The sequence below is a fragment of the Pectinophora gossypiella genome, chromosome 16 (genome assembly GCF_024362695.1).
Source record: "Pectinophora gossypiella chromosome 16, ilPecGoss1.1, whole genome shotgun sequence".
In the NCBI taxonomy this organism is placed as follows: Eukaryota; Metazoa; Arthropoda; class Insecta; order Lepidoptera; family Gelechiidae; genus Pectinophora; species Pectinophora gossypiella.
Window position 1 is genome coordinate 11,594,137 of NC_065419.1, and position 22,017 is coordinate 11,616,153.

The 22,017-nt window shown below is 37.9% G+C and overlaps 2 protein-coding genes across 3 annotated transcripts; one reads left to right on the plus strand and one right to left on the minus strand.

Annotated features, from left to right (window-relative positions):
• Positions 1 to 370: 370 nt before the first annotated feature.
• LOC126373888 (guided entry of tail-anchored proteins factor 1-like) lies at positions 371 to 1,224 on the plus strand. Its single transcript, XM_050020244.1, has 2 exons — positions 371 to 639; positions 728 to 1,224. Exons 1-2 carry the CDS (start codon positions 553 to 555, stop codon positions 1,148 to 1,150), a joined length of 510 nt encoding a protein of 169 aa, XP_049876201.1. The 5' UTR covers positions 371 to 552; the 3' UTR covers positions 1,151 to 1,224.
• LOC126373847 (mitochondrial carrier protein Rim2) lies at positions 1,221 to 21,737 on the minus strand. Of its 2 annotated transcripts, none has more exons than XM_050020189.1 (8): positions 21,324 to 21,737; positions 19,348 to 19,504; positions 8,695 to 8,762; positions 7,098 to 7,276; positions 6,798 to 6,910; positions 5,776 to 5,995; positions 3,710 to 3,812; positions 1,221 to 3,101 (listed from the first exon to the last, which is right to left on the minus strand). In XM_050020189.1, exons 1-8 carry the CDS (start codon positions 21,362 to 21,364, stop codon positions 2,981 to 2,983), a joined length of 1,002 nt encoding a protein of 333 aa, XP_049876146.1. In that variant the 5' UTR covers positions 21,365 to 21,737; the 3' UTR covers positions 1,221 to 2,980. The 2 variants fall into 2 exon arrangements, with proteins under 2 accessions (XP_049876146.1, XP_049876145.1); XM_050020188.1 differs by having other exon boundaries at positions 8,695 to 8,852; positions 21,324 to 21,735.
• Between the last annotated feature and the right edge of the window lie 280 nt (positions 21,738 to 22,017).

Genomic DNA, 22,017 nt, shown 5'->3' on the forward strand with positions numbered 1-22,017 from the left:
TGGGTAATCTAAATAATTAATACGAAGTGGTGTTTTGTGGTTAATGATCGCATTAAGTTAGTCGGAAGACATTCGCGAGTGTTATTATATTGGAGTATTCAATGAACAAAGTGTATCTGCCTATTTTCGCTTCGTGCCGGGAAGCCGCTTCATAACTCAAAAGTTTATGCGGACTTTTGAGTTAATTCGTTTGGGGTTCGGAGTAGGAGTCTACTCCGAGGGTGGGGGCTTAGGTTTCATCATCATCATCTTTCATCATTTCATTAATCATCAAGAAAAAAAATACGTCAGACATGGCTGTATGGGCATAGTTCCCTTTGCCTTACCCTTCGGGGAAAACCAAAACAAAAAAAAAAGCAGTGAAAGACAGAAAATCAGACTGACACTACTGACTGACAGACATAAATACTTTGCGTAAATATGAAATGTCTTATTTATTTATTTTCAATCTGCATCTGCACTTTTGAAAAACCAAATCTTACTATATTTTAATTGAAGCCCAAATACGTTTTGATAGAAATTACATTACACTAACTATACTCGGAGTGCAAAATGTTGGAGGTTATAAATGGATTTCTGTTAGCATACTTCATGATCTTGTGCATTCTTAGCGCATTGGTGCCTCAGTTGGGAAGAACAGTAAGTTTTACAGTTAAAAAATTTAATTCTCCGTACTAATTTAAATCATTTGATCAAGTTATTTTTAACATAACCTGAAACATTTTAGATTGCAGGCTGCTATTCTAGACCATCCAGTGAGGAGCGTATGATTTGGGGCGAAATTGTGAAGCTCAAAGCCGAGCAGAAGAATGTATCCATGAAAGACGAATTTGCTGCCTATTCAAAACTTCAGCGAAAGATAAACAAACTTGAGAATCATCTTAAAGACAACTCACAGTCTCGGAGGACCAAGAGTCTCGCCATCAAAGGATCCGTTCTTATTATCCTACAAGTAGTCATGGGCTTGTTGATAGTCGCCTCGGTTATTTGGTTCAGAAGAGAGCCAATAGTAGTACTGAAAGGAGACTTATTCCCTCTTACAACTGTCCTCAGCTATCCAAGTGACATGCCAAATGCTATTTCAACACACATGTGGGTGTTAATTTCTAATGTTTCTGTTAGATCACTGCTTCGGCCTGTAACCTCCTGACTAGCAGTTTTGTAATTGCTATTTATTGAGTATTGTTATTATTAATGGGACTGGAATAAAGACAACATAATATATTTTTGTAATCATTTATTTATTAAACAGAATTAATAGTATACTCAGTCCGACATAAGTCCAAATCTGTCCTCTAAAAATATTTTAACAATAAAGATTTGACTACCATGAGCCTTATTATGCTTAGGTACTATAAGAATTAAATTTCAAAATAAAATCCCATATATCTTTAAGATTTTAAGTTTCTATAAAATAATAACAAATAACTTTATCAAAATAATAATTTTAGTACAACTTAGGATTATACTGAGATGTGCAGAAATAATGTAAATAAGTGCAGAACCCCGCTGTTAACAGTAGTAGTGTAGTTTTACAAAACATGTGCTCAGGAAGATAACTTTACGTAATAGATTTAAAATTATATTTGTGCTTCATGAACAATGAATTTTTATGTTGTTTACAAAGAAAAATGAGAAAATATGTGTCCCTTCCTAACATAACTAATATTTACAAGCACTATATCACAGCTTACAACTTACTATATTGTGCTAAGACTGGAATAATAAACATCTAATGAATGACACAATACAATGAAAAAATTCCAATAAATCCAAACTACACCAAAAACCATAGTTATTATGCCAACACATATAACTAAATAAAACAATATTTTTTGCAAATTGTTTTCACGTAAATTACATTAGTATTTTGGTAGTCTCACTACATCACAGGAAACCCTTACAGTTTCTATAAATAGGCACTAACAGTCTATATAATTTACAAAGCACATGCACACAGTAAGCAAACAATGTATAAACTAGAATTTTCAATCACTGACATTATTTGGCTTCAGAAAAGCATCTCATTGCCTGTAATACAGTGAATATAATTTTATATTGAATAACATTCAATACATTTATACTATAACAAATATTTATATTGATTTAGAGAACGACATATCGGACTTTGACTGACTAGTATTTCCTTTCCTATGTACAATACATATTTTATAAACTTGAACTGGCTTTGATGAAAATATATATTTGACGTGCAACTATGTTGTCTACTGTCCGTCGACTGGTAGTAACAAGTTATTTACGTCCATAATGATAATAATTTATCGCTAATTCCGAAGGCTAAGCTGGAGTTATTGGCATCAATCCTAATGTCGGTCGACATGCAAAGTAAAACATACATTTTTGGCACAACATCTTGCTCTAGTGTGCGTTTGTATTGCATATACTTAGCTTGTGCTACAAGTATGGCCGGTCCACGGACTAGACTACTATGACTATGTTATTCGACATTATAATAAGTAGGCGGATTATTCGGGAAGAATTCCTTCCGAATAATCAATCATATAGAAGCATAACTTCAACAGTTGTATCAATGACAAGTAAGTACTGACTGCTTAGTTTTCTCTACATGTTATACACCTCAAGAAACGTTCAGTGATTTAAACGTTTGTGTTCTACTCCTACATCTAACAGTAATATGTACAAATAAAATAACAAATGTAAATTCAGTCGCATTTACTGTCAATCCCCGTGCGTGTGCAATGAGTATTATTCTCATCCCTCATTATTGAGACTGCGTTCGAGCATTGACAATATATTTCGTAGACAAGCTATAACCTGCCGAATGTGGCTAGGTATAGTTTCACATGAAGGGAACATTGAAATATTACATAATTTTGAATCTCTAAAATTGAGGTTTCGTAATCTACGTGTTCGCAAGTAATCTCACCTCTCTACCTGATCTGGCTAGACAGCCGTAGCTGGGTGACTGAATCCGTCTCTACAGTTGACTCAGAGTGAGCTAGGTGTTCTCGTAGAAGGAACTGTTGAAGTGTGTGGTGAGGAGGTACACCACTGCCTCGTAGGTGGACATCATGATGGCGGTGTTGGGTATCTGACGCACCAATTGTGTGCCCAGGCCCCTGGAAGTTAATAAAACAAATAAATAGAAGCTCACTGACGCGAAGATGTGCGGATTTGACCAATCACAGCGTTCGAGAGAGTGAAAAACGAAGACGCTCTGTCACTCTCTCCCTCACGGTGATTGGTCGATTCCTGCACATCTCCGCGTCAATGAAAACGCAGCCTTACCAATTGGGTAGTCATCGCATGATAAACATAGTACCGGTGTCATCGACCTTTATTAAACCAACATCACACACCAGACAATCCATACAAAAATCTCATTTTTACCGTGTGCCGCCGTGACGCGTAGGTAAGAGTGAGATAGTCCGCGCGCTCACCCTTACTCCTTACCGTCTTACAGCCATTTAAGACTAAAGACCCAAAGGGGGTGAGGTCGGCGCCCGATACGAAATGTGCGGGGCGGAGTGTTACCGTTCTATACGTACATACATAAACAGCCTACATACGTCCCACTGCTGGGCACAGGCCTCCAATCAACTGGAGGGGGTATGGAGCATACTCCACCACGCTGCTCCACTGTGGGTTGGTAGAGATTGAAATGTTTATATTTAAGTTATATTCTACCACCTACAACAATTAAATGTTTTCACGCGAATATATTTACCTATAGACGCCACGGTATCCCTCTTCCATCCAGACAGTATGCAGAGTCTGCCAGAATTTGCGGTACTTGTCCCCTTCTTCCCGCAGCCTTGTCCTTGCTACTTCTGCAATAAACAAACATACATACATAAAATCCAATATCAAGTGTGAATATAAGTTGGCTTGTGTTGACTTATGGCTCTGCTCTTCATTAAATAAATCTTATTAACGGTCTCTGTGGTCCACTGCCTGAGCGTTGGGTTCACGATCCGGAGATCCCGGGTTCGAATCCAGATGGGGCCATATCACAAAAATCACTTTGTGATCCCTAGTTTGGTTAGGACATTACAGACTGATGATCACCTGATTGTCCGAAAGTACTGATGTAAGTAAGTAGTCGTTACATGAGTCATGTCAGGGGCTTTTGACGGCTCAATAATAACCGTGACACCAGGGTTGATGAGGTAGGTAATTCACCTCACAACCCACACGATAGAAGACCTTGCTTACACACAAATTTTAAGGTTCTTTTTTATTTGAAACTGCATGTGCTAGTGTTTATATAAGATAGTATGTTTTAATATAAGATAGTATGTTCTAACTATAATGGTAACGTTTGAACGTGACTTCTGCGATACGGGCTTTCGCCTAGTGCAGGAGTTACAACTAATCTTGTATGAATGAATGTTTAATAACAGTTAAAATATGTACCAATACTTTGTCTGAAGATGATTGTTTGAAAATAGTTATAAGTAAGTACTTAATGTTTTTTCTGAATAATTTTTTATTATTATTATTATAAAGAGACTGTAAAAAATCGCGAGGAGTCGGAATCTATTATTCGAGCTCTACCTCCTAAAAGGGGATAAAATGATTAGAAGTAGAAAAAACTGCGTGTGTAGAAACATGTACGCAATAAACAAAGATTGGTATAATCTTTGTTATATATATATATATACATTGATACATTTATTTATTGTATTGTACCTAAATAGTTGTTGATGCCAGATTTACATTCGGTGCATATCTAGAGCAGATAGCGAAATGATAAGATGGCACAATTCTCTTCTAGAAAGCCAGACTGCGTAACCTTATTGACTTTATCATTTGTTTTAGAACGAAAGTGGTTTACGTTTCTATGCCAAAACCCAAAACAACAAGTACAAAATAACGTATCCTGTTGTTATGACTAATCATTAAATTTCCACGAAGATCTGCATCTGCATTCCATATTATATTATTTAGTATAAGCATAGTAATAATAATATGCATAAGTATAAGCATAAACAGAGTAGCTCAAGCCTCGATAAAAATTGGATAAAAAATAGCATAAACATTTTCTTTCCACAATATTCTTTAGTTCATATCCGCACATCATATCTAAGCTCTGGTAGAACTTACCCTAAAGGCTAGTTTCATGTCTAGCCTATAAAACTGATTGACATGCTTATGTGACAAATAAGATTAGCACCCCGGGTACTCCATAAAAAATATCTTTTTTTAATGTTTCGCCTAACGCGTAAGTGCGAGCGAGAAACCGTCTGTGCGCTCTCCTCCCTTACTCTAACGGAGTACGGCCATTTAAGACTAAAGCATAGAATAAGGAATAATACTGCGTATAGAACGGCAACTCTCCGCTCCCCACCAGCGTCTGAGCTAGGTTTACCTCAACCCCCCCCTCGAACATAGTTTAGACTAGTATAGTGGCGTCAGATGGCACACACACAGATCCGAGTGTACGATAACGCCAGTGTGTGGTGTCTGTATAAAACGAGGATGTTTGTATGAAGTGTCCGGGGTGTAACTAAAGACCCAGAGAGAATGAGGTCAGTGCCCGATACAAATTGGTGCAGAGCGGAGACTTGCCGTTCTATAATTATGTTAAATTATTAGATATAATTAAAAAAAGAAACAGATCTAAATTTGTAATCTCATATTGTTTAAAACTTCAAACACCCAACGATTTGGTATCTTTGAAAATGACAACTGCCGTCAATCTGTTGAAATTTTTGCCAATCACATGTTAGATTTCCATCTATCAAGCAAGAAATTAAATGGAGTTTTGACTCTGCCTGTATCAGTACTTACCATGAGGATAAGCAATACAGGATGCGACTGTCTTGGAGAAGGCCCCAGCGCCCATAAACTCTAGGAAGTCCCTCGGAGACCGCTGGTCACTTGGTACCCCGTCTATACTCCTCGCAGCCATCAGCCGGGCCTTCACGCCTTCGTACAGCACGAAGTGAACCACTGTCTCACTGATGCCCATGTAGGAAGCTGTTATACCCTTGTAGAAGCCCTTTATACCCTGAAAATGTTGGAAAATAAATAAATCAAGCGAACTAATAACACACCTCGCGTTATAAGGGTTGAAGGAAAACATTTGAGGAAACCCACATTCCCGAGAAATGCGTTTCGGAATGTGACCTAACCTGTATTGAGCTGGTTAAACCTTTGCCGGTTGAAAGGTCAGACAGGCAGTCGCGTCAAAAAAAACCGTACCTGTCAAATCTTCAGGTCAGGTGAGCGAACTCTGTGAAAAAACGTGATAACGCTAGATGGGGGGATATCAGTGAGACGTCCAGTTGATTCGAAATTCTGGAGTCCCTTGCTGGGTGCCAGTAGATAAACCAGACGTCCAATTTCAAAAGTTAAAGGATGATAAGTATTTCTACTTCTTCTATCGTGTGGGTTGTGAGGTGGATGACCAACCTCAGCAACCCTGGTGTCAGGGTTATTATTGAGCCGCCAAGGGACCCTGACGTGCTCATTTAACGTATATGTACTTCCATTAGTAAGTAGTAACCGGGACCACCGGCTTAACGTGTCATCACGGATCATCTTCTGAAGAACCAGGTGATCAGCCTGCAATGTCCTAACCAAACTAGGGAATACAGTGATTTTTGCGATTTGACCCCACTGGGTTCGAAACCCGATGGGGAATAATTATCTCTGGAAACTGGATTGCCAGTTTGGACCAGTAACTAAAGAACCTCCACCATCCTGCAACAGATGTTATTCTCCATACCCTGATGATGAAGTGCGACCTTTGTGAACAGTAGTGGGGGATATCCATAGGGGTTTATGTCAAAATTGATAGTAAACCTTACCGTTTTGTGATATATCCTCTTGATACATTGCACAGCGGTGACATTTTGCCCGTCAAGCTGCAGTCGGGTCTTCACGAACCATATCGGATTTGTCATCGTGCAAGATACGAACCCTGCAATGCATATAACAAGATAATGTACATCCTTGATGGATTGCAATTTACGACATAATTGGTATGTCGTGCTGCGTCGACGCAATAACAAGTAATTAATAGACGTAAACCAAACGTAAACAAACACTTTCATTACGTTAGATAAATACTTAAATAGCTACTATACGAACGAAATATCTTTGTTTACCTGCAGCGCTCGCCGCGGACAGATGCACTATAGGCGTGTCTGGCGATATGTGTTGATTCAAGATTGCCTTAGCCTGGGAGTACGTGCAGAAATATATGGCTCGAGAAGGCGCCACTCCAACAATATTCGGCCCTAGACCTTTGAACAACGCCTTAGGCCCCTCAGTCTGCACGATATGCCTGAAATAATCCAAAGTCATGAGATAACCTTTAACATCAACCACCTGCGTCTATTTTAACGTAAATGATAAGCAGCCGTTTGACGTAAATGGAATTTTATCTTGTTGGAGATTACCTAAATGTCAATAAAACAAAAATAACTTCTCGGACTAATTATTTTGGCGTCTAGTGAAGACCTCTCGATTTTGAACATGAAAAACATGAGTGATCAGGAGCTTACGGCTGATGTAAAAGTAAACGTGATAAGCGATCGTCTAATATTGGTAAAAGTGGTTAATGTGACAATATTGGTTGTTGGTTGTCGGGTGCAAATCCGGATCACGCGCGCCTCTCGTGACCATTCATGAACGCATATAATTTCTTATCTATTAACATACAAGCGATAACTAAGCCAGATACAAGCAGTTCAAACTCCTTGTACCCGTTGGTGGCAGAGTACTGTTTACTTGAAAAAAAGAATTGAATCTTGTTGTATATAGATAAATGTTCCGATTTTTCCATTACCCCCAGCGAGCGGAGGCTATCAGTTGATAAAGCAATGCTTGTACTATGTTGATAGGTATAATTCGCATATATTCTGTATGGTATTTTTGTAGAAGCAAACAAAAAGATACGGTCACGTTTGTGCACTATCGTTTGTAACGCTCCAAGCATTCGGTGGCTTCAAGCCAACCTGTCAATTTCTCTCGCGCTCATCTCACCCAGGGAACGCGAAAGTCGTGATAAGAAGATCAGTTTGTTTTATGAGTCTACATTATATTACTACAAGCATATTATAAGTGTAAATAAAATGGTAAAATATTTATTTTGTATAGTAAGTTATCACGATAGGAGCGATTGAGTAAATAAAGAAATGCCGCGTCTAGGTTTATTACGAGTATGGTGTAATTTTTAGATTTATATGACCAGTATCAGGTTGGTCACACTTCGGATACGAGTTTGCATCATTCGTAAACATATAAATACTGGTTGCCGTAGTTACAATGGAGTTTGGATTTTAAAAGAACTTGATCTTTGATACCCTATAGTACTTGAAAGGTTGAGATTATCTTGCGAGACCTGCGTTTCATTAGAATGCCAGCTGCCATAGATTTCTCTGATATATAGAATAGAAATTGTTTATTATAAAAGGACGCCACAAAAAGACAAGACAATAACATCACTTAAAATTTACAAAAAGCATAGGAGGATGTTCATTAGAATGATTATAAGGTGGTGGTGGACGTCCTGAGATAAAAGGGCCTCACTCAGGCCTCATAACGCGTAAACCACGACTCTGGTATTATGTGGACCCTGTTGGGTGAGACACGAACGTTGTATATCTCTTTCAAATTAGGCAGTGTACTATATTTCTGCCCTAAAGTCACTCAAATCGAGCTAGGTATATTTCATGAGGTATCTGTAGTTACATTTCTTACCTGATGCACTGTATAAGGCTCATCCGGGAGGCAACCCTGGCGTGTCCCGCCCTCGCACACTGCTGCACCTGACAATTGTACGACATCAGCATACGATCTGCTTGCTTGCTGTATGCGAACATCGCGCCCATCGTACGTCTGTAGCCCCATTTGGCCTCCTGTGTACACGGCCAATGTTACAACCATCGCTTGTGTCAAGTTTGCGTGCGGATAACATTTACAAATAGCTAGGCAATGACTGAAAGGGCTGTAGATTAAGAAAGTCGTGATTTTTTTTATATTGGCCAAATATGTTGGCTCAACTATGCCCGATGGTAAACATAGAGAAGCCCTAATTGCAGTAGCAACTGAAAAGCAACGCAATGAGTCAGTTTCGAATCAGTTGCGACTACCATACTGGCCTACTAGGTGCTTCTTCACGCTTCGCTTAAAGGACCCCATATTGTAAGAAGGAGGGAACACTTGAGCCGGCAACCCGTTCGACTTTTTATTGGTGCGGCAGAGATAGTTTTGTTTGGTGTGTTAGATTGTTTATAAGATTGTACTACACCAGAAGGCGCTTTCAGTCATTACTCTCATAAAATTAGTCATGCAAAAAAAATAGGAACGTCGCCAGTAGACGGGCTTCTGCGAAAGCGCAACTTAGTAACAATATTTATTTGAGATAATTAGTTAACTGTCACAGTGTCAAAATAGTAATCTGTGTAGGCACACTACACTTTTCTAAAGGAAGTTGAGCGTCTTGGTCACGGAATAGAAGACGTTGGAAAGGCCAAACGCGCATTTTGTATGAGAACCGCTGTAGCCAGTTCAACCCCGCTCTCTTTTACTACTTCTGCAAACATAACTACGATAGCTCTTCTGCTTCTCAAATTCCATACCCAGTTTACCGGCAATGTATATTTTATGTGATTTTATCATTTCCTTTCCGTAAGATACTGCAGATAAAAGTATGTTTTTGATAAATAGCCGACCATAGTAATGTTTTCGCTGTCTGTGATAAGGAGGGAGCTCCTTGCTTCATAGTCTTGCAGGTTTTAATGCACAAGACGACCTTTTAATAAATATGCTATCGCGGAGCTCCGACTGTCGTAAAGTTTGTGGACTAGTGAGTACGAGGGGAGGTCAAAAAGTTCGCGGAATGGAGGGGTTGGAGGGGGTTGGTTTGCTCGTACAGGTAGCCGCTAGTTGCACACCTCATTAACAGTATATGTACCAAGTTTGAAGCAAATCGGGTCATTAACGTTTGAACTATCGACCAGCAAACAAGTGAATCGGGAAGAACTCAGCGAATATGGAGAAAATTGAACACCGCGCCGTCATTAAGTTCCTCACCAAGCAAGGAAAATCCGCTCAGACGATTTTTCAAGAGCTGTTAGCAGTTTACGCGGACTCTGCCCCTGGTAAAACCATGGTTTACAAGTGGCATAGTCTTTTCAAGCAAGGAAGAGAGTCGATTGAAGATGACCCCCGCTCCGGACGGCCCATTGAGGCCATCACACCGGAAATCATCGAAAAAGTAGAGAAACTTGTATTAAAGATACCCGCTTGAAGAAGAAGCAGCTTGCAGCAATGGTCGGTGTATCCGAAACAAGTATTTTAAATATCCTACATCAACATCTTGGGATGACTAAGGTCAGCGCAAGATGGGTTCCAAGAATGCTCACGCCACTTCAAAAAAGCGAGCGTGTCGAGTGTTCTCGCCAGTTTTTAGAGCTCTGTGGAGAGAATAAGGAAGAAGTTATGGCCCGGATTGTTACTGGAGATGAAACCTGGATTCACCACTATGAACCTGAGTCGAAGCAAGAGTCGATGCAGTGGCATAAAAAAGGCACACCTCCTCCAAAGAAGTTTAAGGTGTCACAATCGGCCGGAAAGATCATGGCCACTATTTTTTGGGATACAGAAGGTATTTTGCTGATTGATTATAAAGATCGTGGTGTGACTATAACGGGACATTACTACGCTTCTTTACTGGATAGATTGAAAGAGGCTATCAAGGAAAAAAGAAGAGGAAAGCTGTCAAGAGGTGTGCTCCTTTTGCACGACAACGCACCCGTCCACACGTGCCATGTTGCGACGGCTGCCATTCACCGATGCGGGTTCGAAAAATTAAACCACCCGCCTTACAGTCCAGACTTGGCCCCCAGCGATTATTATTTGTTCCCAAAAATGAAAAAGGAACTGCGTGGACGAAAATTTGGCGATGATGAAGAAGTCAAGTCTGCAATTTCGGCCTATTTTGACAGCAAAGAGAAATCTTTTTTTTATGATGGAATAAACAAATTATTTGATAGATCCGGAAAATGTGTTAAGGTTAAGGGAGAATATATTGAAAAGGAAAAATAGTTTCGTGTTTAATTTCGACCCCCTTCCCCCTCATTCCGCGAACTTTTTGACCTCCCCTCGTACAATACAAAGTATGAACTATTTGCTCATACTTGTATGGCGCGCGTTTCGAACTAACTTGGCCCTTCCAAGCTCTTTCTTCTAATCCGTGGTCTCGATTGTGGAATTTGTGCCAAGCAAAGTACCATAATAATAAGACTGCCGAAAAACTACTACGTTCGTTACGGTAAACTACAAAACTATGTCTCAGACTTCTTAGGCGTAAGCACAAAATGAAAGTCTAAAATTACTATAAGCTGTCAACTTGTCTATTGCAAGCACCAAGTTTCAAAAGCACGAATTATCGTAAAGCCGTCATATGGGAATTTACTCCCTTGACGCTACTGCTGTTCAGATCCTATAGATTACGGTAAATTCGTGCTTAGGTCAATGTGGGATTGGTGCTTGCCTAGACATTCTATCCACTTCACAACGTTTGCGAGGCAAACGCAGCCATCTGCAGAATATTCTAGCAATTCTAGCCGAATGTTTTGACTGCTTCAATAAAAACAGGACGTCAATGTACGAGTGGTGTAGAAGCTCTGTTGCGTCTATAGATTGTGTTTGTTCTCACGTGTGCTGTATTTTTAATATGTACGCCAAGTCAAATATGTTTATCAGTTGCTAGCAAGTGGTTACGTTTGCCGGTCCGCGTGGTTCCAGCGTGGGCTGGTGTACAATAATAATACATCAACAACACTCCACTCGGGACTTCACTATTCCATCTACACACTAAATAAAGCAACAAACACTTTACACAAGTGATGGAAACAGGTCTAGTTTAACATACAGATTTCTAATACACAGGGCAAAATGTTTCCATACAATTAACATAGATAGACTTTCAGATATATATCCAAAACAACTTATGTATGATCTTTTGAATCTACAAATACATCGCCATAAAACAGTTCCAAGTGGCCGGATTGAAGGCCAGAAATATTGAATAAAAATATTGTGTATCTCGAATAAAGATGATGAAATTGATGAATGATCTTTTTATCATTAGAAAGAGTGATAGGTAAAGTTATCTTCCTGACAACGGAAAACTACTGCAACTTAAGAAGCCTTGCGTTAATGAAATTGTCTCCAGACTTGTTGATGTTGTGACAATCAATTTGATGGAGTTCGCTAACTGATACGGTATCCTTAATATAGACGCTTGCATTAAAGGTTCAATCTAACAAGCGCAAAACATTTTTGTTTTGAAACTTTAAAGTCATCACTCATTGGCGATAATAAGTAATTATGGATTGTCCATATTGGCACGGTATCAGAAGTGGCTGCGAGTTATACCCTTGGGAATACGGGCGTATTTGTAGATATGAGGTTTATGAAAGCTGTAAAAACTGTTTTTTTTCCCTGCCTAGTATGCCTAGTACCTTTGTAGAACTAAGTTTATTAACATTCCGATGTTCCGAAAATAGTCCCGCCCGTAGCTTCTAAAGCAATGTTCTATAAGTATTATGTAGACGTTCCCTACATCGTTGTTTACATAACTGCGGATTCACATTTCGCTGAGAAGTTATTTGACACGAATAGGTTATATTAGTTATCGAATATCGCATCGCGGCATCGGAAGTGATATTGTTTTCGCAGTAGACCGTAACACTGCATTAGGAATGCGAGCTAGGACTTAAAAAGGTTTAGTTGTACATACGGTTAAGGGTAAGTACCGATTTTACAGACCAATAAGAAATCGGTAACATAATTTTATACCGGAATGATAAGGATTAAGTAACCTTAACTGTTTGTTTACCTTAACCTTTCCAAACCCTGATGCGAGCCTCTTTTCAACGCAGAATGTAGCTTTTCCAAAATGGACATGTAAATATAATGGTATATCTATTCTGCGCCTGAGCGAGCACACGTTTATCGCGAAACAACTGAAACAGCTAACTTACTTACATCTCGATCTCGATACAATAGCCCGGCCCGGCCTTGAGCCTCTGTTAGCTTCTGAAGTGACATTGGCCAAGGTCGATTTTATCTCTAGGACCTAATCGGTCTAAATGGTTAAAGCAAATGTTGTTGATAAATGAGGATCTCACGATGCCCACTGTTATTCTGGTTTAAGAATTCGAGGTCAAAAAAATATATTTTTGAAACAAGTCTGTACGGCATTGGACTGAATTCGTAAGTTCTTAAAAGTATGTTATTAATTATTGAATTTAAAAATAATTGTGTTTGTCACCTCTAATGACACAACAAGTGATTTATTGACGATATTTCGATTGTATTAGACTCATTATTGGTGTCAACAAAGATCGTCTTTTGAAGTCTATTGTGTAGGCAAACAAACACTTTGGTTGATATTGGTTCGAGTCGTCAAAGCATTATTACGATAAGCAAGAGCACTGTCATATATCTTCGCTGTCTTGCATCGAGTCGTTTAAAATGTTTTGTTCCCGTTATTTAAACTTGGAACTAACTAAAAATTTGAACGTGTTATCTGAACGCCAGCCGTTTTAAAATTAGTCGACCAAACTATCGACCCTGCTTCAGCAGTGAAATGTAAAGATCAGTGACATGCAACGGCATTGAACAACGGTATGAAAATCAATATTCCTTGGCTCGTAATAATAAGCAGCATTTTGGATTCGAGCCAATCTCTGTTTGATTCATAGCGAAATATAAATAAGGTAATCAAAATTGTTTACAACAGTCAACGCGTAAGTTGTCATGGATTTGTAACCCTAAACGCTGCCGTGAAGGCAAGTCCATTTACAGGTCCATTTATGGGTACTAGCTATTATACCTCTAGGTACGTCCTGTTCCCACGGCAGCATACATTTCCGCCCAAATTATTATTGCCATTGGAGTCAAATGTACAAGTCAAGTCAATAAAATAGTGTATAAAAAACTCAACAGCATCCTGCGCTGCACATTACCGGGTACGGGATTTCATATTCCTTTAGGACCTAGGGGTCTTTTATGGATTTATGCAGGGACCTGTATTTAGCAATCCGGCTATTAAGTCATCATCATTAATTTAAGAACTACGCTCTTGTCGTTGCAGCATTTTCCATGCTACTTTTTTTAGGGAAAAATAGGGCAGTGTTTTCCCTCTTGCCTTCAGTCCCGCAGTACTCTGTCTGACGCAAGTGGGATGGCGCCCAGAGTAGTCTATTACAAAGCCATACTAGGTCTCGTGGCCCCCGCCTCTGAATAGTACTGACAGTTACTGCTGCCCTCTGTCAGGTTCCAGGTTATAGTCCCTGTGACTTGCCCCTTCCGTCCTGCATTAAGTATACCAGTAAAAAAAAAACAAAACATATATATGTTGTGATTTAGCGCATCATATTATTATAGCTTTCTTACACCAGGCGCCTGAGCATTCCAAATTTCCCGACGTAAAAAAATAATTGGAGACATTACAAATATTTAGATACGAATGATTCAAGAGAAATGCTATAAATAAAAAAGAGAACTTTGATATAACAGTTTAAACTGTGTACTTTGACTGTTTCGTGAGCGCGTTCGCAATGTCCTCAGGAAAGGTCGTCATCAAATTGACGTGGTTTCTGAATGTTTTGATATCTATTTCGGGAACCATAGGATAGACGATGTGCACGTACTTTTGGATATAATTCGCGCATCGCGGTAGTTAACTACTTCTTGGATTTTGATACTGAAACGAGTGACCGCGATCATCGCACTTGCAACAGTTTTGAAACATCGGGAATCTCATATCCCTGATTTTAACGCGGCAAGAATCCCGTATTATGTATTTTAATTTTGAGACTGAAGTTGATTTATTTTATTTTGTTCGGGAAGCTTACAGCTTAATTCACACAATGTTACACTTAGTAGTAAGTAAAGGCCAATTACATAAGCTACCACAATTAAATGAAAAAGAGTTATACAAGGTTTGAGAGTCTATACAGGGTGTTAGTGACATCGTAACGAATACTACGAAAAATTCACGCATTCAAACACAGAATCACGAGTTGAATCATCCCCCTCAGTACCTATTCGGTACGATGTCACTACCATCCTGTAGTTAACTGAGGTACTTCTTAGATAAGTTATACAATCTATGACATTTTCCCGATAGAAAACACAACCATCACAGATCCAACGACTAACCACACCTGCTATTACTTTATCGATTTATCATGAAGGGGAGGCTTTTCCCAGCAGTGGGACAATACGACTACTTATAGAAAATATAATATAATCAAGTGTAACTAGGCTTTATGCTCCCTTTTCTATCCTTACGCGAACTGAAAATTGAATGAATGTAGGTACGCACGGTCACGAGTACTAATATGTATACAGTTTGAAACCATGTCACATTAACTTTTTTGAGAAATTAAACCGTAAGTCTCATTAAATGTCAAAATGATAGTGCGACAGGGTTCTAAAGTGGGTACATGATATTGTACTGTACCTACTTATGTATAGTCACACTAATTTAAGAGCCACGCGCTTCCCTCTCACTTTAAAGGTCGCAGGTTCGAATCCAGCACAGGCCTAAACCAAAGATTGTCGAATATGTTTTCGAATTCATGTTTGGATCATAAATGTTTATCACGTGCTCAGCGGTGACGGAAACCACCGGTGGCCCCTATTTATTTATTTACATTTCACGACTTTACAGTGCAGAGGCGCCAATGCGCCGTGAAACTTTAAATATAAACAATAATATAAAAAAAACGGGATAATGCTAGGGATTTGATGCTCTTGTCGGTGTAGCATTCTCCATTCTTGTGTATCAAAGGCAAATTCCTTAACTTCCTTAAGACACAACGTCCGCCTTCTCTTTAAATAGTGCTAAGTTTAAAAACAAGTCGTAAAATAAACTTTACATAGTAACGGTTTTGTCCACTTAACAATTAAAATGGCTGTTCTTAAGAACTGAGTACCTAGTACCTACATACGAGGTAAGATTGTAAACAAGTCATTCATGTACTCAAGCTGTAGCTACTGGTTATGTAATCCACAAGATTTGCCTTTATTGCATGCGATACCTAAAGTTATGAATAGCGCATTATTGCGTTCTAAATAACTTGAAAATACTGCATAAATTATAAATGCAAGGCCATTGATATTTGAATCAGTTATGTAGGTATAAATATTGATATCTCTCTACGATTATCCCGGGTCCGCTTACCTAACCTGAAGATTTGACAATTCCGGTTTTTACAGAACCGACTGCCTGTCTGACCTTCCAAGTTCCAACTCGCGAAAGGAAAACCAACCCAATACAAATTAGGTCATACACCTCCGAAAATGCATTTCTCGGGAATGTGGGTTTCTTCACGATGTTTTTTCTCTTATGCTTGGTCCCTGTGAAAAATGGGATAAAGCTAGGGAGATGATGAGTGATAAAGCTATAGCCTACAAATTAGCTTAACAACTATTTATTTACATGCCAATAGCCGGAACTGATGAACGGATTTTACCGAAGAGTCCGAAATGAAAGCAAGAACGGTCACCCAACGAGAGACCGTTCCGATATTGCTTAACTCTGTTAACAATCAACAAGTAGGTACAATTAGACTACGGGCTCCTAGTTTTTTTTATTAAACAGCATACCTATATTACTATTGTGAGTCGCGATTGCTGCGTATATACAACCGGTACCTATACCTACATCGCAAATAATGTGTGAGAGCCTTGATGATGCCACTTCGCCAAGGACATATTATGTCGCGCCTATACAAAACGTAAACCTACAAAACCAATTTAGATGAAATTGGTATGAGAACGTAGTCTTCTTGTTATCACGTGGGTTGTGAGGTAGATTAACCAACCTCATCAATCCTGGTGTCAGGGTTATTCAAATTCAAAAATATTACACTTTGATTTTTTACATTTTTACATAACGAACGTCTCATCCGCCTAAAACTAATGCAGCTTCTCACAACCCGTATGGCCGGGGAAAAGAAGCTGCAAGAAAAACCTCGGCACAGATCCCTAGACGATCTTTAAAAAAAAAATTAAACATAAAATATTGGTATACAACTGAGTAATTTAGCTGCCTAATATCAGTTCTCAGACAGTTAAACCCATGTAACTACTGTCTTAAAACAGTTGAAAGGCAAATTCTGAATGTCAATGGGAATCTTATTCTAAAAACGTATACATTGCCCCTTAAAAGATTTAGTAATCTTATGTAATCGACTGACTTGTAAAGCAAGTTTATTTTTATAATTGAGCTGCCAAAGGTCCCTGGCATGACTCATGTAAAAACTAACGACTACTTACTTTCATCAGTAAGCAGTAATCGGAACCAACAGCTTAACGTGCCTTCCGGACCACGGATCATCTTACTTTCGGACAATTAGGTGATCAGCCTGTAATGTCCTGACCAAACTAGGGACCACAAAGTGAACGTAGTAAGAACATAAGATGGTTTTGTTCCGTAAATCGCCTTACGAGGATAAGAAGAGGATGGAAAATCGTACCGCGCGCGATAACTGCAGTCCAAGCCGACATGTCGCGGGCGGATGGCTAGTTCCTTATAATAACATAAGCTCACGACCACATCCCAACTGGGGTAGTCAGACGTACATAAATCCATCGCAAGATGAACTAAGTACCCACATTTGACCAATGCAATAGGTGGTGAGCCGTATCGCCGTCTATAATGGTCGAGCCAACTGTGTTAGTGAAAACTGCACTTAATATAAATTAATAACTCATTGGTGCAAGTCCGGTACCGGGATTTGAACCGCTGTTTGAGAAGAAAACCGGTGAACCAGAGGACCACGGTGTTATTTATATTAATTACTACCGATTTCGCTCGGGTGCAATGCTGAGGAAAAAAATGAAATTATTTACGACTTCACATTTAACACCTCAAAAATAACAGTATTTCTCCACTATTTAATGGATGTTATTATACATATAAACCTTCCTCTTGAATCACTCTATTTATAAAAAAAAACCGCATCAAAATATGTTGCGTAGTTTTAAAGATTTAAGCGTACATAGGGATATAGGGACAGAAAAAGCGACTTTGTTTTATACTATGTAGTGATAAACATGAAACCTGGTCACCGCTTGTGTAAAAGGACTTTGAAGATCGGTTGAACGATAAATGAACCGTCATTGTAAACACAACAATAGTAGGAAACAACGCATTACGTGCACTCTACGTGATAACCTACGTGAACGTAACTATGTTGTTTTCTTCTAATTGCGATCTTAAAATAGACATCGGTTACATAAACATCGGTTTAATGGTGTGCAGATAAATGCTTGTAGGTATAAACATATCGATTAACTATGTATAATATAACATAACATCCCGAAGGGGTAGGCATAGGTGTATATGTATACCTATGTATATACAATACACTCACAAAAAATGTTTCTAGGATTTTCCTCAACATAACATAAGCTCAATTGAATTAATTGAAAGCGCAAGATGAATTAAGTACCCACACCTCACCGAGCTTCCTGTTAGACCAACGTAATAGGTGTTGAGTTGAGGCCTATAATGGTCGACCCAACTGCGCTTAAGAAAGAAACTATAAGAACCTAATCAATTTAACATAACATAACATCGCGCTTGTATTCCCGGAGGGGTAGGCAGGGGTGGTAAATATCTGTATCTCTTATCTACAATTGATTGTCATAATTGATATATTTATCCAAATAAGATATATAATATATGTAAGATATACAAATTCTTAAGGATATTTAGACATTGATAAACTGATAATGATAAAATTTATCTTCTCACTGGGTAAGTATTTATTATGTCAGGTAAACAATGGAAGTAATCAAATGAAGTGTCATATAATGTTAAATAAGAAATGTCCTTGATAACAGGTTTATTGCGTATTAGAGTTGTTATTTTAATATAATTTGTTTAATATTCATTCAAACAAATTCTTTAAATAAGAAACATATAATTATTGATAGTTGAAAGTTGCTCCTCAGAAGTTTAATAAGTTGATAAAACAGTAGTAGTATTTTAATTACAATATTAACATTTACTTCGAATTGTTTTTTTTTAAATCAGCCATTGGGTGGGTATATCCTAGGCCAAAGATAAATAATAAATCTGATTACTAAATAAAGACAGATATAAAAGTATTGAAAATCATTTTTTTTTCTATTTAACTTATTTATGAATTTCAATCAAGAAAAACGTAATATTTTAATAATAATAAGTACCATTTTTAACATGTTTTTCTATGACGTCACAGGTTGCTTTTTCAAACAAATTCCATAGAAATTTCATGTTTTGACGTTAAGTAAAAAGTAACCAAATTAACCAATTTGACTATTCAGAAACTAGCCTATTACCTGGTGTTTAGGTATCTTGGAGCAAACTCTTCGTGTGCTGGTGGCATCTGATGGTGGGGGGTTGGAGGGTGGCACCCCCACACCCTTGGAAGACTGGAGTCTGGTCTTCACCACCTCTAGTGGACATGTCACCACCGCTCCGGCAGTGCCTGCCACACTGCAAGAAATTAACGTCAACATAAGGAATGAATTATGTAATGTTACAACAAGTATTTATTTTATTTATCAATAACACAATTTTTATATACTTTTATCAACTTTATATGATGAAAAAATAATTTGTTAAAAATAGTAATAGATTTACATAACCCAGGTACCTATTTGTGGCTTATTTATTGGTGGCTTACCTATTTGTAGGTTTGTCTCCGACAACACCTACTACTTGGCCAGAAGCAAATGTTAAGTTCTAATATCATAAAACACCCAATGCTATTCATTTTTTAAATTATAAAATACTAATTTAGAAATAGAAGCCAGTCTAAGATGATCAAAAATCAATCTTATGAATTAAGGAACAATCACTGGGTAGGTACGACATTTGACCACTTTTGTTGAGGATGTCACAGGACAGTATTTCCATACAAACTCCAAAGAAAACTTTTGTTTTGATGTTTCATAAAAAGTATCACATTCAACTAGGTAGTCAAGTAGCCTATTGCATCTAATAGGACTGCACAGATTCAGGCTGCCTGAATGATAGGTAGATGGATTAACATTTAATAAAAAAATAGGTATACAAATAACCTATCATATCAACTTTATATTCAAGATATTGTACTTTTATTTATGCTATTAATTATATTAAAATTATAGTAAATTATTAGAATTCTAGTTTCTTCTAATAATAATCTAGTTAGATTGAGATCAATGACCAACCTCATCAACACTGGTGTTAGGGTTATTATCGAGCTATTTAAGGCTAGTGACATGGCTCATGTAACATCATGCTTTAGTATGCAATAGGTATTTTGCAATGAGGTAGAAATGTTGTGAAATCTAATCTTTATAAAATGCCATGTGGATTTTTTGATGAATTGGACAACATTTTCGAGTTGTTGAGGTTCTTTACAAATTCAATATGCATAAAGAACTTGTTTAAAGATAAATTAGGTACTACATAAACTAGAAAAGCATAGGGTGTGGGTGATCTGTTTGTGTCTATGTGTGTTGTGAGTGTCTGAGGTTCTGCAAGATGATGAATGATGTGTGAAAATTAAATATGTTTTTATATTGTTTACTGTTAAGTTACCTTATTTGACCTACCTACCCTACCTACCTTATCTTATCCCTATGTTACCTTATTTTTAATCAAGTTTCTTATGTCTAATTATAGGTATTATTATGAAAGTTTCACGGCGCATTGGCCCTTCTGCTCTATGATATATTATAGTCGTAAAATATAAATAAATAAATAGCATAAAGTGCTGTAAGTATGAAATTCAAGTTATGTATGATGTAATACCTACCAAACTCCATTTTAAATAACCTAACAAATAATGTTAAATAGATATCAATTGATTAAAGTATAACAAAGACTTTCTGTATAAGATAATAAAATAAATATCAATAACAGTAGGTATTACCATACCACATTTATTGCAAAGTTTATTTACATCATTTTGTATGAGTTGTAATGTCAGGATAACTGAATCTTGGTAGGAAAACATATTCTTATTGGGAAGTATCTATTATTCTTTATACTATGAAAATATTAAAATCATAACAACTTACATATGTTAACCAAATTGCTACCTAGGTACCTATTCTCAGTGCACATGTACTTACTGGTTACTTTAGTTTCATATTCTATTTATAGACTGGTCATGCCACGCGCAATTACAGAAAAACGGTGTAAACAACGTCTGGCCATCGGCCACATGTGGCCGATGAGGACATGTCCTCGATTGTCCAAATTGATAAAGATAAAAATAAGAATTGATAACAGGTTCCGAAGCCGATTGGTACCGGTCACTTACCCTCCCGCCACAAGATGTATCGCTGTATCCCTCTGAGACATTTTAGCGCCACACCAATAATTACATGATGCAAATTGCGACTGTCTATAAATAAACAAATGCACCCCTTATTATAGTTACGTCGACACACTGCACTGCGAATCCGAACAAACACAATTTAACTGTTATTTCAACAGGAAAGCAAACGTGATCAATTCCACACAGTATTTTGATGTAAAACGAAGGAATGTTTCACGTATTTGCAATTAAAAATCGGCGAAATTCTTCACAACACCGCACTTCAACGTTCTTCGTCGTAACAAATTCACACACACGAGCGCAATATTTGTATCGTACGTGAAATTACACGTCTATTCAACACAGCACACTAGCGAAAATGCGAACATGCGGGAGGGAGCAACGAGCGCGCGGTATCGTGCGGGAGACAGGGAGGGACGAAGGTGAGGGACTCCAAGGGAGGTGAGGGAGACGAACTATGAAATGTTGCCATTTATATTACGAGAAATGAAACATTTTTATTTTGAATTTAATTTTCAGAAACTAAAAAAGATAATTTAGTCTATTTCATTTTTCTGAATAATGATCTTTTTTTTAATTTTGACGGTTTGAATATATTTTCTCCTTAATATTCTCTCTACTAGAGTTATAAACCGAATGTAAACAGAGCATACGTGACGTAATGCACGCAACGTGC

Coding starts and splice junctions, on each gene's coding strand:
- LOC126373888 (XM_050020244.1), top strand. CDS start 553: ATGTTGGAGGTTATAAATGGATTTCTGTTAGCATACTTCATGATCTTG. Junction 640..727: donor TGCCTCAGTTGGGAAGAACA/GTAAGTTTTACA, acceptor GAAACATTTTAG/ATTGCAGGCTGCTATTCTAG.
- LOC126373847 (XM_050020188.1), bottom strand. CDS start 21,364: ATGTCTCAGAGGGATACAGCGATACATCTTGTGGCGGGAGG. Junction 19,505..21,323: donor ATACATCTTGTGGCGGGAGG/GTAAGTGACCGG, acceptor AATTTCTTGCAG/TGTGGCAGGCACTGCCGGAG. Junction 3,813..5,775: donor CTGTATTGCTTATCCTCATG/GTAAGTACTGAT, acceptor TGTTTATTGCAG/AAGTAGCAAGGACAAGGCTG.